We start from the raw sequence: 17,104 nt of genomic DNA, 5'->3' as shown, positions 1-17,104 counted from the left end.
GTCCTTAACAACTCAAGTACCAGGGTTTTTTTTGGGGGGTGGGGAAGGGGGAGAGAGGCAGGTATGACACTTCCAGAGATCATCTCTATAATATTAAGGTGGCTGGGCCAGTAATACTTTTCCAAACACGCTTTTCGACTGTTCCCTTCACATTACTATCTTGGACCCCATGAAATACTAATAACACCCTTTAGGAAGGAAGGGGTATCTACACAATAATTTTGTAATAGCAGTGTGTAGAAGGTGTGCTTTACACTGCATGCTTTAAATACACGACATGTCTGTCCTGAAATTTTGTTTAACACTATCACACTTGACTGTACTTGAATAGAAGTGTGTTTAACAGTAATTTAGAATTTCTTGTAGACATAAAACATTTCCACGTTCTTCTCTAAGCCAATCTCTCATTCTGTATATTTAAAAAGGCTTATGTTTCGTGCCTACAAAATGAATTTCAAACACAATCTTGCTGCTAGATGTAATAGGAAAAGTAAGAAGGTTGAAAATGATAAAGGAGGAGTGCATAGTGATTGATTTTTTTTTTTAAGCAGGCTCTGTTTCTTTTGGTTTTACAGTAATATTATCGATTCCACGGAGTACAGCCAGCCTCCAGGATTCAGTGGCAGTTCTCAGGTAAGATAATGCATATGTCTGGAGGGAGGGACAAAGGCCACAGATTGTTTGCAATCTCCAGGACATTGGCCAAACTGGCTCTTATAAATCTGAATCCTTAAATAGTCACCTAGTTATCTGTGGCAGACACTAAACTTTAGGAATAATTGCATATGCTCATGAATCAGGTCATATTCAGGTACATACTCTCTGCAGAGAGAAACGGTACCATAAATTTTAGGTACCTAACTTCATTTCCAAAGTTGATTTTTCTTGTGACTATATTAGATAGGGGCATCAGTTTGAAGCCTCATTCCTCCTTGCTGGAAACTGTACAGTATGTTAGAGTTCTCTGTGTAACTTTTAGTGCACAGTAGCAGGGTTCACATGGCGATGGAATGTACAGGTAAAATGCTTTTGAAACTTAAGTTTTAGAGCTAGCTATGGATACAAAACTTAGAGTAAATACATTGTAATAAGAATCCTGAGACTGCGTTTCTGTAGCATATTTCGTGGTAAAATCAGATGGCAGTTAGTAAATGGATAGAGGAGGTTCTCTTTTTCTGAGACATTTTATGGCTGTGTTATTGGTATCTAGACACCAAGGTGATTGGCTCTGTATAAATACCTTTTATCTATCTGGTTTTAAAGGAAGTATAAATTACGGATGGAGAGTTTATGTTCCAAACTCTAATCTGACATGTTCTTTATTTGTTGCTGTCCATGGACGCTACTTGTTTTAATACTTTAATTTCTTCTTTGAAATAGAAAGGAAGAGCATAATTCTACCACCCCCTCCTTCTACCCCCAACCCAAGCTAGGTTTTCCTGTCACTCTGGATAACAGCCTATTAGCATGAAAATCATATATATTGAAGTCTGCTGTCCCTAGGGCAGATTGTTAATTAAATTTTAATATATTTTTGGATTGGGAATCTAGAAATAATTAATGTTAAGAAACATTTAGTTTAATTTTCATTTGCACAAGAAATCTCCAGTGAAAATAGTCCATATGAATATAAACTGAGTTGCATTTTTTATTAATGATCAGTCATGGTAAAATCAGATATTAGCTAATACTGGAAGCAAGACACTGGGTCAGAATGAACCATCCAGCTCTTTTCACACCTTAATTAGCATTGCACTGCTGACCAATGTTCTTCTAGGGTAACTAGTTTATTATTTCCAGCCTAGATTGGATATTCCAGAAGCTGGATTACAAGAAAAAGGCATTTGGGACCTTTGGAGAGTTGCCTACCATATGATCTGAGGGTTTGGATAAACTATCGTAGCCTCTAATAATTTTCATTTTCTACATAGAAATGAGCTTGTGTGTTGGTCTTTTGGCTGAGGTTTATCCCCAGGTTAATGTTTTAAGGTTTGACTTCCCCCCCAACTTCTTATAGTTATCTCAGTAATAAGAGAGGTTAAAATATTTATTAGATACAGTAGGCTTCATATGAAAACTCATTTCAACACTTCAGGTATTTTGAAATAATTACGGTGCTTTTCTGTATTTCCTGTGGATAGGAGATACCATGGGACTGCAGTCACTAGATTGATAGTTTGTTTCTAATGGTACTTACTTTGGGATGACCTGTGGAAGGCCAGGTGCTGACAGTTTTTGCTAGTGTCGTGCTCCAACTACTATCCCCATCTAGAGGATCCTAAATGGTTCCTTAGTTTTCATAACTTAGTGAGCAGCCAAATAAAATGCAAAACACCTGCATGAGCTTTATTATAGAGGAAAAAAGTCTTCCTGTAAGGCTGTGGTTCTCAACCTTTCCAAACTCCTGTATCCCTTTCAGGAGTCTGATTTGTCCTGGGTACCCCAAGTTTCACCTCACTTAAAAACTACTTGCTTACAAAATCAGACATAAGTATCATGGACACTATTACTGAAAAATTGCTTAGTTTCTCATTTTTACCATATTATAAAATAAATCAATTAGAATAGAAATATTTTACTTACATTTCAGTGTATAGTATACTGAGCAGTATAAACACGTCATTGTTTGCAAACTAAAAATTCATACGCTGTCTTTGCTAGTGCCTTTTATGTAACCTGTTATAAAACTAGACAAATATCTAGATGAGTTTATGTACTCCATGGAAGACCTCTGTGTGCCCCCAGCGGTACACGTACCTCTGGTTGAGAACCACTGCTCTACAGCTCCCACTAACCCTAGCAGGGCTTTAGCCAGTCCAACCTCAAGCTATGTATAGCCGTGACACTCTTCAATCAGATCCCAAAGTAAAGAGAAAAATACAGGTTCTAAGTCAGTGGCTCTCAAACTTTTTTTTTTACTAGTGACCCCTTTCACATAGCAAGCCTCTGAGTGTGACCCCCCTCCCATAAATGAAAAACACTTTTTAATGTATTTAATACCATTATAAATCATTATAAATGCTGAAGGCAAAGCGGGGTTTGGGATGGAGGTTGACAGTCACGACCCCCCCATGTAATAACCTTGTGACCCCCAGTTTGAGAACCCCTGCAGCATTAAGTGTTGAGTTCAAAATCTCGTCATTGGTAGGAAGAAGCAAGATTTTGCTTTTTTCCTTCTTGGGCCAGCTGCTTGCTTGTCTCTCCCTCTCTTACTCCCTCCCCCCCTTTCCAGTGTTGCTTAGAAACTGATTGAGTAGTCAAGGAGCTGACTTCCTTGTCTAGAAGTTTGATAGTACTTCATTAGAGTAGGCACAGTTGAGCATTTAGCTGATCAAGACAGGTTAATGCAGACTGATTCCCAGCATAACTCAGTTTGCCAAGTCTGAGACCTGTTGGAGTGGAATTTGGCTCTTAAAATCTAGTAATAGCTGTGCTAATCATATTAACTACTTAGCATGTGATTGATTTAATCTCAGTACAGACTGGAACCACCTAGAAGGTCTAGGTTTAGGTTATATTCAGGGCCGGTGCAAGGAAGTTTCGCGCCCTAGGCGAAACTTCCACCTTGCATGCCCCCCCCCCCCCCAGCCCTGCGGCAGTTCCCCGCCCCCCCCCCGTCCTGAGGCGCCCCCCCAGTAGCTCCCCCCCGCAGCTCACCTCTGCTCCGCCTCCTCCCTGAGCACGCCACCCCCGCTCTAATTCTTGTCCCTTCCCAGGCTTGAGGTGCCAAACAGCTGATTGGCACTGCAAGCCTGGGAGGTGGGAGAAGTGGAGTGGCACCGCTTTTTGGTGCCCCCAAAGCTTGGCGCCGTAGGCAACTGCCTAGTTTGCCTAAATGGTAGCACTGGCCCTGGTTATATTGCTCATCCTATTCCAGGCAGTTGTCAAGTTGAAATTGAAGTGATTGCTCATTGCTGTTTGCAGTCATCTTCATCTAGGATAGGCACAATTTGCTGAGGCTAAAGCAGTTGCAGCCTGGTTCATGTAATTAACATAAAGATGGTATTAGCATGTCCCGTTCAATATTTGTAAAGTTGTCGTGTAGTTCATTGTCAAAACTACAGTGAAGTAGAGATGCTTAATGTCAGGTGTATTTGGCATAAAGCTGAATTGCTGTCAGTATAAAATGAGTACCTACGAGATATGTGCAATCAGCATGAAATGGAAGTTGTGAACTTATGGTTCATCCAGTCAATATACAGTCAGGGATCTTACATGATGGGTAGTTCTTGACGTTTTCAATGCTTTATTTTGTTCCAGGTTACTTGTTCGTACAGTGTACTCTTCATAAAGTGTATTCCTTTAATTTCAACTTACGTACATCCTTGTTGGCTTCTTACTGGTTGTAATGTGAGAGTTACTTGTTGTTGTTTTCTGAACTGAGAGTAAATTGCTAATTATGCAAGCAAGGAGCATGTTGGATGTGTTAAATTCTTAGGCTGAAATCCTGGCACCTTTGAAGTGAGTGGCAGTGCTCTCATAGAGTTCAGTGGAGCCAGGATTTCACACTTTGGGTATGTCTACACTATGGGATTACTCAGAATTTACAGAATTTGATTTTGGGCAACCGACTGTATAAAGTCGAGTGCATGCGGTCACACTAAGCACATTAATTCGGCAGTGTGCATCCACGTACCGAGGCTAGCGTCGACTTCCGGAGCGTTGCCCTATGGGTAACTATCCCATAGTTCCCACAGTTTCCCCCACCCATTGGAATTCTGGGTTGAGATCCCAATGCCTGATGGGGCAAAAAACATTGTCGCTGGTGGTTCTGGGTACAGACTCACCCCTCCCTCGGTGAAAGCAACGGCAGACAACCGTTTTGTGCCTTTTTTCCTGGATCAACTGTGCAGACGCCATACCACGGCAAGCATGGAGCCCGCTCAGCTCAAGACAGCAATCATGAACATTGTAAACACCTTGTGCATTATCATGCAGTTTATGCTGAACCAGAACCTGAAAAACCAGGCAAGGAGGAGGCTGCGACTGCAACACGGCGATGAGAGTTGTGAGGACATGGACACAGAATTCTCTCAAACCGCGGGCCCCAGCGCTTTGGAGATTATGCTGTTAATGGGACAGGTTATAGCCGTGGAACACCAATTTTTGTGCCCGGGAAACAAGCACAGAGTGGTGGGACCGCATAGTGTTGCAGGTCTGGGACGATTCCCAGTGGCTGCGAAACTTTTGCATGCGTAAGGGCACTTTCATGGAACTTCGTGACTTGCTTTCCCCTGCCCTGAAGCGCCAGAATACCAAGATGAGAGCAGCCCTCACAGTTGAGAAGTGAGTGGCGATAGCCCTGTGGAAGCTTGCAATGCCAGACAGCTACTGGTCAGTCGGGGAATCAATTTGGAGTGGGCAAATCTACTTTGGGGGCTGCTGTGATGCATGTAGCCAAAGCAATCACTGAGCTGCTGCTACCAAAGGTAGTGACTCTGGGAAATGTGCAGGTCATAGTGGATGGCTTTGCTGCAATGGGATCACATTACATAGCACATGTGATTTCGGTACAAGGTCACATTTTGCATCTTAATATTGTATGCCTGAGGCTTTGGTGTTAGAGATCACAGGCGCAGGTCCAGGCAACAGAATTCGGCTTGCATGCAGCCAGGTAAGCCATTGTCTTTCGGCTTCTGCAACCTTCCTAAAAGCAGTGCCCTCCTTTCCCACATACTAAGCAAAGCCCGTTAAGTGCTGCGGTTTTCCTGTTAACGTGCAGCAGCAGAAACCAAACTATCTCCCCTCTTCCCCCCCCCCCCCCCCCCGCACACATCCAGTTCTCTGGGATGATCACTTTATTCCTGCCCCCACCGCGTGGCTGGTATCAGGGAAGATCCCTGCAGAAACCAAATGCGAAAAGCTCAGCGCCAATGCCCCTCTTCCCCCCCCCCCCCCCCGGCTTGGCTAACTGCAGGGAAGGATTTCTTTTCAGCCACAGGCAAGCAGCCCAGTAGGAACGGCCACCAAATTAAATTCCCGTATTTCAACCAGGTTACCATAAACGATATCACTCTCCTGAGGATAACACAGCGAGATAAAGAACAGATGTTGCTTGAATGCCAGCAAACACTGAGACCATACGCTGCCAGGCTTTGTCATGCAATGATACCAGATTACTTGCTACTAGCATGGCATGGTCAAGTGTCCTACCATGGAGGATGGAATAAGGCTGCCCTGCCCAGAAACCTTCTGCAAAGGCTTTTGGAGTACCTCCAGGAGAGCTTCATGGAGATGTCCCTGGAGGATTTCCACTCCATCCCCAGACACGTTAACAGACTTTTCCAGTAGCTGTACTGGCTGAGAATGCATCCCAAGTCCTCGGCAAATTAATCATTAAAAACCGCTTGCTTTTAAACCATGTTTTATATTTACAAAGGTACACTCACCAGAGGTCCCTTCCATGGCTTCAAGGTCTGGTATAACGCCTTTGGAGGGTACTTCAGTCAGGCTGAGAAAAAGACCCTGGCTTTTGGCGAGAACAGAGTGCTGTGTGCTCTCCGCAAGGTCGTTGTCCTCCTCCTCCTTCTCATCTTCCCCGTCTGCAGAATCCTCAGGCATGGCCAAGATTACCCCCTCCTCGGAATCCACGGTGGCCCCCCCCCCCCCCCCAAGAATTGCATGCAGCTCAGCGTAGAAGCGGCATGTCTGCGGCCCTGCCCCGGACCTTCCGTTTGCTTCTTTGCTTTTCTGGTAGGCTTGTCTGAGCTCCTTAACTTTCATGCGGCATTAATACGAGTCCCTATTGTGGCCTCTCTCCATCATGCCCTTGGAGATTTTTTCAAATGTTTTGGCATTTCATCTTTTGGAACGTAGTTCTACTAGCATGGAATCCTCTCCCCGTATAGCGATCAGATCCAGTACCTCCCATACGGTCCATGCTGGTGCTCTTTTTCGATTCTTGGACTGCATGGTTACCTGTGCTGATGAGCTCTGCATGGTCACCTGTGCTCTCCATGCTGGGCAAACTTGAAATGAAATTCAAAAGTTCGCGGGGCTTTTCCTGTCTACCTGGCCAGTGAATCAGAGTTCAGATTGCTGTCCAGAGCGGTCACAATGGTGCACTGTGGGATAGCTCCCGGAGGCCAATACCGTTGAATTGCGGCCACACTAACCCTAATTCGAACCAGCAATGTCGATTTTGGCGCTACTCCCCTCGTCGGGGAGGAGTACAGAAAGTCGATTTGAAGAGCCCTTTATGTCGACAAAAATGGCTTTGTGTGGACGGGTGCAGGGTTAATTTGGTTTAATGCTGCTAAATTTGACCTAAACTCGTAGTGTAGACCAGGCCTTGGCTTGTGTATTATCATGTGATAAACCTTCTTGTGCACCACCAGTGCCACTGCTAATGACCCAGTAGGGATTGTTGTAGAGCCTAGGAGCCACAGTCATGGACCAGGACCTCGTGGTGCTAGTCCCTGTACAAACACAGAACAAGACTGCTCCTGCCCATGTATGTTTGAGTTTTTATATCGGATCTTTTTTTGTGTGTCCGGATATAATGGGGTGAAGTTTTTAGATGTAAGCTTATCTTTTATAAGATCAAGTAAAGAGAATGTAACTTGTATAGCAGAGAAATTTCCGTGTGTGTGGTGTGTGGTTTTTTTTTTTAAGCAATAATACAAATATATGAGGGGAGCAAGAGATTCTTTTTCTCCTACTCCTTCAGTGGTGGGGGTAGTTAATAATAAAAAAAAGTATATAAAGTTTCAGACCTCCCCCTCGCCCCTCAGGTTTTTTTAATTGGTGGGGTATGGGAGGTACCTTTATGAAGTTTTCCAGACTTCATATGCAATGAACTTGATTGTTCTGTAGTAGACCAACTTCCACACTCTCTATCTACTTGTCATTTAAGATAAAATAGAATTACTTACTAGATAATTCTTGTTCTTCTAAGATAGTTTTAAAAAAAAACCTCTTGCCCAGCCATCTCTTCTGGTCATCTGAGTGTTGATTCTTGCACATTTTCTCTTGTTTGAAAAGAAGCTGGTAGTTGGGAGAAGTTGATGCTGTGTCCTCTAGATCCATTAGTGACATGATCTGTGACCCTTCCTCTCCCCTCCCCCCCCCCGCAAGGATTTTGTTGTTTTTTGTTTGCTTGTTGGCTTCTGAATCTCATGCCTGAAGCTGAAGCCCATGAGTTATTCAATTATAATTACTACCTTCAGAAAACAAGAATTACAGATGTGACTTTCTTGTCAGTAAAATAACCAGATGTGACGAGAGATTCATAAGAGGCAGATACATGTAGAAACGAGGCCAAAATCGGTAAAGCCAGGCCCGGGCCTCTTTTCTGAATAAGTATTTCTTGTTCTCCACTCAGACTAAAAAACAGCCATGGTATAACAGCACGTTGGCATCAAGGCGGAAGAGGCTTACAGCTCATTTTGAGGACTTGGAGCAGTGCTATTTTTCCACCAGGATGACTCGTGTATCAGGTATGTTTCTTTTGCATTAATGAATTTGGAGTTGAATTTCTGAGGTACTTCCAGTTGCCTGTCTTAAGTACTTGGATCACAGAAATTGACTTGCTTTTGAGAGAGCACATGTTACTTCTCCCCTCCAAGTTCTGTATGCACATACACCTGAGCTGACTGGCAGAACCTCATCTCTTGTCCAGTCTTGGTTTGGCTTTTTAAATCAAAGAAATATGTTCTTTGCATTTTGGAAGTGGCACTAAGGGGTATATTTACAAAGGCAGTGCATGAAAGACACACACAACAATCCTCCTAAAGAACAATAGGACTTTTCTCTGTACCTAGTACATCCTTTTAAAAATGTACTGAGGCATAAAAAGGGTTTGAGATACCATTGTGAGGAGCCTTTTCACTCAAATGGGCATGTGTTGATTACAACTCAAAGGCTATTGAAGGAGGTAGGAAGATAACTTGGTATGTTCTCCTGTACTTAAAACACAAATGGTACTAGATATGAGCTTTGAAGAATGTTTCAACGCCATGTTTCTTGAGTATATTCTCTAGATTTAACAACACTCTTTGAATGGAAAGAAGCATTGGATTTTACTCTCTGTAAAAAGTCTGTTTGTTTTATTACATAGGATACCTTATGGGCAGCCCAGATCATGGGGCAAAATGCCGTAAAGTGTTGATGTTCAAATTATTTGCAGAGGCGGTGTGTGCGCGTGTGCACATGTGTTGAGGGTCTCAAACTTGTTCATAGTGCGGACAACTTTTTAAATACAAATTGTCCTGTGACAACGGAAACCCTTTTATTCACATTTGCTTGGGAAACATCTCCTGTCATTCACAACTGCATAATATCTTTTTGGTAAGAAGAACAGTTGCTTCCATAGAAAAGTAATTATTACCTAAGTCTCTAGTGCATTGAAATTAAAATTTAGCAGCTGGAAAAGGAGGAGGCGCTTGTAGCTTGTGAGCAGCCAGCATTCCACAGACCTTCAGCAAGTGTTCTGCAGGCTGTAGTAATCCACACAAATTGTAAGAAACTCTGGTATATAGATTACTCTTGGGAGAATTTTGCGCAATGCAGAATTAGCACAGAATTAGCACGGCAGAGCTGCTGGCTGCCAGTAGGGGCCACTGAACCCCGGCAGAGCCCAGTTCCCCAGCTCGTAAATAGAAGATACTGCCAGGGGGAGGAGGAGATAGAGGGTTCCTGGCAGCTGCAGTTCCTGTCATGCCCTGAAAGAAGGAGGCGGCATGCAGGAAACACCATACAATCTTGGACCCAGCATCAGGCTGTTTCTCTCTGGATCCCTGGACTCTAGAGGGGTAGGGAGTGTGAGTGTCTGCTGGTGGGGGCAGGGGGATAATTGCCCAGTGGCTAGACTTGGGGGGGGGGGGGGGGGGGGGGGGGGGGGGTATGGGAGCAAGTGTCTGGGCCAGAGTGGGGAGTGGCTGGCTTCTGCGGGGTGGTCAGAAAAACAGGAACTTTGTTGTCATAGAGGTTTCTTTAATTCTCTACTTCGGGGGGGAATTTTTTTTTGTCATTTGTGTTACAGATATAGTTGCTGACAGGTATTTTGAAATAAATTACCAAAATAATTGAAACTGGCGTGATTATATAGTGTTGTTTTGACACTATGCAGAATTTTGGACAATATATAGAATTTTGCAGAATTTATTTTTGGTGCAGAATTCTCCCAGGAATAATAGATACCCCCCGGATACAATGTATAAGTGTATGATAAATTACAATATTTCTTCACCTGTTGTGCAATGAAAATAGTACCATCAGTTCTTACTTGAGAAATAGTCTCTTCAGAAATTGAAACTGCAAATGTTTTATCTGATTAATAAAACATCTACAAGTGTTCTAAAATATAACAATAGCCACATTTTTTGTGTGGAAGATTACAAGATAAAAGGGGCACAGTTCCCCCCAATCAGGGAAAAATCTGTGGCATTTGTTTAGCCTTTTCCACTCTTTTAGATTTCACTCATGCACTTCAGTGCATTCCGAGTACAAGATCTGTGTGTGTCACTATTTGTTTGATTTTGTTTTTGAAAGTTGGCTCTTTGAATATATGGAATTTTAGATGTATTTGGGATAAGACATATCCCTATAACTTTCATAGCAGGAGATCACAAATAAGCTTGCTTTATACATTAATTTGGAGTACGTTTAAATTGTTTTCTGCTTCAGTAGAAGATACATTATGCTAGCTTCAGGGTGGGTTTGATTTAAATCAAATTAGTGATTTAAATCATGATTTAAATCACTAGTCAGGAAGATTCAATTTAATCATGGATTTCTACATAAAAGTGCATTTTGTTGGTTGTTATAACCTTAAGACATATTCTCCACAACTCAGAGAGATGTAGGTTTCATTTTTAGAAGGTACACACTATACATTTTAAAAGTGATTTATTTTGAAAACTTTTCAGATAAGCTGTAGAACTAATCAGAAAATGAATGATTGGTTATTTCATTTACCAAAGGTAATTGAAGCAGGTATCCAGTTCAACAGGTTAATCATTAATATTTGGAGGATTTTCTTGCCATGCTGTATTAGGAGGAGAACATCACCAGACAGACATTTAAATTGTTTTATTTAACTGAAACAACAACATTATGTATTCTGGATTTTTTTCTTCAACAGCAAACATATATTTTAACAAAGCAAGCGCATGAATTTTTGAATTTACACATTCAAGTTTTTTAAAATCAGGGTTTTTTATTAAAAATTGTTTAACTAAAATAGTTACATGAAATATATGTATTTCTTTAAAAGCAAAAATTTAATCAACTATGTCTGCCAGGTCAACATGAGAAACTTAAAATATTGGCTTCTTCAGCTAATGCAGTTGTCTTCACCTTCATTTTCCTGTTTGTTCATAATCTGGAAAAGAAAAACAAACTTTCTTGCTTTCTTAGGTCCCAAATGATTTCTCAATTTGGAATGAATTAGTCCAAAGGAAGAAAATATTCTTTCTACACAAGCAGAAGAAGCTACTGCTGATAAGTGAGATTATCATTTCAACAGTCTCTGAATCCAAGTTCTTAAGTGACTTCCACCAGTTCACTGGTGTGACTTTCTTTAAAACATCATCAGCAAACGTATATTTCTTGAATGGTTCATCCTTAGCTCTGAAGTTTTATAATTTGCATTATGGAGGGAGGATTGCTGGATGTCCATGTCATAGCCAACTCCTCTTCTTCAGCAGTTAAGGTTTGACCTTGGTACTGAGTATTGAGAATATTTGCAAGAAAATGAGCTGGGGAGAGTGCTTGTCCCATTCGTTTTTATAAAGCTTGTAATTTAGCTCTGTCATTGCATATTTCTCTTTTTTAAGACCTCACTCAGTTCCTTCCAAATTTCAACAGTGTCAGCAATAAAATAGCTATTTCCTTGCATTTTGTTCAAGGCTACAGAAATAGGCTTAAGGGTACTCCGCATGTGTTCATCATTTCTCTTAAGCCCAATGTTGAGAATTTTGGCTATGACGGAGCCATCTATTTTTTCATGATTTTGTTCTCAAACGGTCATCAGATTAGGCCAGTTCTTGATATAGTGCTCAAAACAGTCAACTACTGAGTTCCATTGCACATCTTGTGGGAGAGTTAGCTTGGTTCCTCCCACTTTTTTCAGAGCAGCTGCTGCAAAGTGGTTGTTACGGAAGTATTTTGCAATTTCAACATTAGCCTTTATTTCTGGAACACTGAAGTCTTTGGTTAGGAGCACTGCAACCATATGTTATTAGTTTGCAACTCTCTTCACTCTCTCCTAAATAATTTCTTCTCATCTTGGATATATTTGCAGCATTGTCTGTGACCAGGCTGCGTACTAGACATTTGAATTTTTTTCATCACGACTCAGGTTAACAATTTTACCCTCTAAACCTTTTGCACACTGCTCAATTTCTCTGTCATACACTTTATCCAGCAATTTGCCTGTGACATCTGCTCTGTTGGGTGGTCTGTATCCTGGTCTTAATGCCTGAACTAGGGGTTACCATATTTTGTGTCCAAAAAGAGGACACTCCACGGGGCCGGGGCCCCGCCCCAACTCCACCCCTTCCCCAAAGTCCCCGCCCCAAATCCGCCCCCTCCCCTGCTTCCCACGAACATTTGATTCGCGGGAAGCCTGAAGCAGGCAGCAGGTAAGCTAGAGGGGTGGGGGGAGGATGCGCGGCCCAGTCTGGCCCCCCCAACCGAGCGGCTCCCTCCGGCGGCTGGCCCCGGCCCCAGCGTCTCCAGCCTGGTTCGGCTCCTGGGGTGCCGGCCCCAGGCCAGCCCCCGGCCGAGCACCCCCGGCCCAACCTCGGCCCCCGGCCTAGCACCGCCAGCCCCTGGCCCAGCACCCGCGGTGCCGGCCCCTCCCTATTTTCCCGGACATGTTCGGCTTTTTGGGATTTCCCCCCGGACGGGGATTTGAGGCTCAAAAAGCCGGACATGTCCGGGAAAATCCGGACGTATGGTAACCCTAACTGAACCATGTTAGTGAAGTGTGGGTTTTCAATCATACGGAAAGGAGAGTTTGTTGCATAAACAAACCAGGCAATTTTTTCATCAATTACCTTGTTTTGTAATCTGCTAGTTCTGATCACAAACTTATCTATGGCTGTTACTGGATGATGGAGATTTTTTTCTTTTCTTTTTGCTACAGGTGATATACTGTGGCTATGTGACATACATGATGTGACTGAAACACTATCATTGGCAGATAACTCTGAAACCATAGAAAATGATGGTGATCTTGAAGGTAGATAGTTTTCAGAATCCTGTATGTTGAGGATGGATTCTCCTAAACAAAATAATAGAATCATAGAATATTAGGGTTGGAAGGGACTCAGGAGGTCATCTATTCCAACCCCCTGCTCTCAAAGCAGGACCAATCCCCAGACAGATTTCTCCCCCCCCCCCCCCCCCCCTCCCCGAAACCCTAACACCCCCAGACATTCCCCCCCCCCCTAAAATAAGTCAGTGCAGTTACTTAATTATTATTACCATACTGCTCATTTAGTATTACTCATTGTGTTCACTGATACTCAGTACACCTCTACCCCGATATAACACGAATTTGGATATAATGCAGTAAAGCAACACTCGGGGGGAGGGGGGATGGAGGCGGGGCTGCGCGCTCCGGCGGATCAAAGCAAGTTCGATACAACGTGGTTTCACCTATAACGCAGTAAGATTATTTTTTTTTGGTTCCCGAGGACAGTGTTATATTGGGGTAGAGGTGTACCACTTTAAAGGTGAAATTGTACAAGGAAGATATGCCTATTTCAGCTATTTATTTTTTATCACAACTGCATCTAAAATGATAGTACCATAGAGTAACAATTATATTTTTTGCTCAAACATGAGAATTCAAGAATAGTTCAGAAGGAAGACAGGCAGTCCTTAAGAAAGAAGTATGAAATAAAAAAGTTCACAGACTTGAAGATCTTGCATATTCAGACATGTTCCTTTCACCATCTTCAACGCAGCTTCCTCCTGAGAAGGAACACGTCTCATGATGTTGTTTCATTCGGGCAACTAGGCCTTGCATTTCTTTGTTGCACTGTTTGCATTTTGCACGCATGCCTGTCTTACCCACAGGTAGAGGAATTTCATTAAATTATTCCCAAACTGTCTCTTTTATGGCCTGCTGCCATTATAGGTTTTCCCTTCTAGTAAGAGAATGGTATGGTAGATCTCAAATCAATGAAGGCTACACTCAGAAAGACCTCAAGACTTCTGGGATATGCTGCTCAAACAGTTTCGCTTTTGTTTCTACTGCCTGTCCCTACCTTCTCACACTTATCTCCAGACTTCTCCTTGTCCAGATCTATTCCGCCCCCAACAATCTTGTATTTGATGAACTTTTTGAAACTTTGCACTTTTAGAAAGAGGTAAGGGATTGACTGTGTACACAAATTTGTAGAGGGACAGTAGGGTTGAGGTCTGCTATTTCTCACCTCTATATATGAATTTATTTATTTAAAAACATTTTTGGTGTTAACAAATGTTATCCCTGGAGACACACATCCACAGTTTGAGAACTGCAAAACTAAGCATCTCTAATGGTATCTTCTAGACTGAACACTGAGTCCCATTGGGTAGATAGAAAGATTAACCTAAGTAATCTATACAGAAGCCTGTGGAACCCTATAAAATTGGGTCCATAATCCATAGGAACTCATTTACAAAACTTTTCTTAAACATTACATGATTATATTGCCTCATACTATAGAATTAGAATTTATAATCCCTATTCCATGATAAGATACATTATAGCTCAAAGATATCTCAGTTAAAACCATCTTTAGATAGGTTTTTTCCTCAAAAAGCATTTTATTAAAAAAATCCTCAACCTTTGCCTCAACCATTGACTGACGCATCAAAACATCTTTTTGAAGACACCCACTGGTGTTCACCTGCTTTCTCCTTCCCAAACCTCCTCTCCCTCCAGTAGAATCCCCCACAAAAAAGTCTGGTGCAGGCCCTTGTTTTATTTAAAGTGGGACTTTAATCAGAATGAAAAGAGCAACTGTGAAGGACACTAGAGACACATAGCCAATACCTTCAAACATCTGACTATTAGAGCCTTGCAAATCTGTGGATATCCACAGACCGTTTTTGCAGATCACGGATCGGATGCGGATGTGAATTTTGTATCTAGAGCTCTGCAGATATCCGCTTTATATGTCAGCGGACCATTTTGCCGATCAGATGCAGATACAAATTTTGTATCCACGCAGGGCTCTACTAACGCTGTTGCCTTCTCCGCTTTTTAATATAGACATTAAAATGTCACTCTTATTTACTGACTATATTTTAAAATGCAGCTGGGATGTAGATCTAATTGAAATGGTCTTTCTTGATATTTGAGGGACAGGAATTTGGGAGAATGCAGAAAGTTTTTTTTCCTTCCAGTACTTTTCCTTGGGGAGTCAGTATTATGCTGTTCTTACTCTCTTCATACCCACAAAACATTCAGAAAGTTCTGCTAAGGTAAGCTACCCTTTCCCTTTACATCACTGAGCTGTAACTTTTTAATGGTTCATGACATTTTTATTCTCAACTCTAAGTATGGTGTTGGTATGTACTACTAATAGCTGCTGCACTTCACCCCTAAAGTTACTATATTTGAGTGGTGGGTGAAGTGTATGGTATATACCAGCATACTGGATTGTTTGTGAATGGCTTTGGGCTGACCCATTTTATAGGCGTAAGGGTGGTGATGGTTGTTAGACTCAGTAGTTGAAATTGTTGGTACATCACTTCGATGCACAATGCAAAAGTGAGCTTCCTCCTCTTGGGCCTGTTTGAGAAGGCGAAGTATAATTCTTACCAATTCTGGTGGGTATTACAAACCTGAAGGCTATAATCTCAGCCTGTTGGTTTCTGGTACTTGATCATTTTATGAAGGCTAGCTCATCTGTGTGGCACCGCAATAAAAGTGTTTCCTTCTATGGGAAATCTTAACAACAAAATGATTAAACTCCTCTATTCATAGTGATTAAAGTTATGACTCAGGAGGAATTTGGATTTTTGTCTTTTTTTATTGCTTACTGTATTTTATTAACTTCTATAGTTGCCATGTTCAATTTTCGACCAAATATTTCTCATGTCGTATTTCAAGTTGATTTAATTTTCCCTGACTACAGAAGGACATCATTTTGCATTGAGTTTGTAAGGCAGGCATCTCGATTTTGTGGGTTTTTCCCCACTCTATTAGCTCTGTTGCTTTTGGAGTGAGAGGGAAAATTTTCTATAATCATTTCTTTGGTGTAATAGACTATCTCTTTAGAGCATATTGCATTGGGAGATGGAGGAAGATAAATGTGTTTACGCTATAGCGTATTGTAACTGTACATATTCTTGATGGTACATAGGTTTGCTTACACTTGTATCAATTTTTGTTTTAAATAATGGTAATCCTCATCGCCCAGGACCTCTGCCTTTATGTAAAATTGGTGGACTTTTACACAAGGGAAGGCATGTTCATGGTTCTTGATAGAAGTAGCATAATACAGTAAAAATGGTGTTATCAGGCCCTGTACCAACTGGAAAGCTCTATAAGTCAGCATTTCTAATCTTCGTAGAAAGTCCGGTTTATAATCCGATCGGTGTGGGGCTGGCAGGCTCCCTACCTGGCTCCATGTGGCTGCCCGGAAGTGGCAACATGTCCCTGCTGCTCCTAGGTGGAGGAACAGCCATGAGGAGTTTGGCGTGCAGGAGGAGGTGCGGGGTGCAGGCTCTGGGAGGAAGTTTGGGTGTGGGAGGGAGCTTGGGGCAGGGGGTTGGGGCGCAGAAGGGGTTTTGGCGTACCGGATATGGGTGGCGCTCACCTCCGCCCCACCCCAAGTGCCGCTCTATGGCTCCCATTGGGAGCTGCGAGGACGGCGCCTGCAGGAGGAAGCAACATGTAGAGCTGCCTGAGGTGAGTGGATCTGGCACCCCAAAACCTGTCTGCACCCCAATCCCCTGCCCCAGGCCCCCTCCCGCATCCAAACTCTCTCTCTCTTTCTTAGTTAACTGGAATTTTTCACTTACTGGCACCTCCCATTTCCCCAGTGTGCCAGATAACAAAGCTTTTACTGTAGTCTCTTCTAACATGGTATTACAAAGACTTATTTTCCACTAAAGTGAACTAGTATTCAGAGGTGTGTGCTGAAGTGAAAAGTCAGTT

At 42.4% G+C, this 17,104-nt stretch overlaps 1 protein-coding gene across 2 annotated transcripts in view; it reads left to right on the top strand.

Moving 5' to 3' along the window:
* The window catches only part of COP1 (COP1 E3 ubiquitin ligase), a 205,685-nt gene that overhangs the window by 48,629 nt on the left and 139,952 nt on the right, over positions 1-17,104 (top strand). For both annotated transcript variants that reach the window (XM_034778467.1, XM_034778468.1), the window contains exons 9-10: positions 576-633; positions 8,324-8,438. In XM_034778467.1, coding sequence (XP_034634358.1) covers positions 576-633; positions 8,324-8,438 — 173 coding nt within the window. The remainder of the gene's footprint in view (positions 1-575; positions 634-8,323; positions 8,439-17,104) is intronic.

The sequence above is a fragment of the Trachemys scripta genome, chromosome 8, assembly GCF_013100865.1.
Source record: "Trachemys scripta elegans isolate TJP31775 chromosome 8, CAS_Tse_1.0, whole genome shotgun sequence".
Classification (NCBI taxonomy): domain Eukaryota; kingdom Metazoa; phylum Chordata; order Testudines; family Emydidae; genus Trachemys; species Trachemys scripta.
The sequence above is the reverse complement of the archived record's forward strand: the minus strand, read 5'-3'. Positions and strand labels throughout refer to the sequence as shown.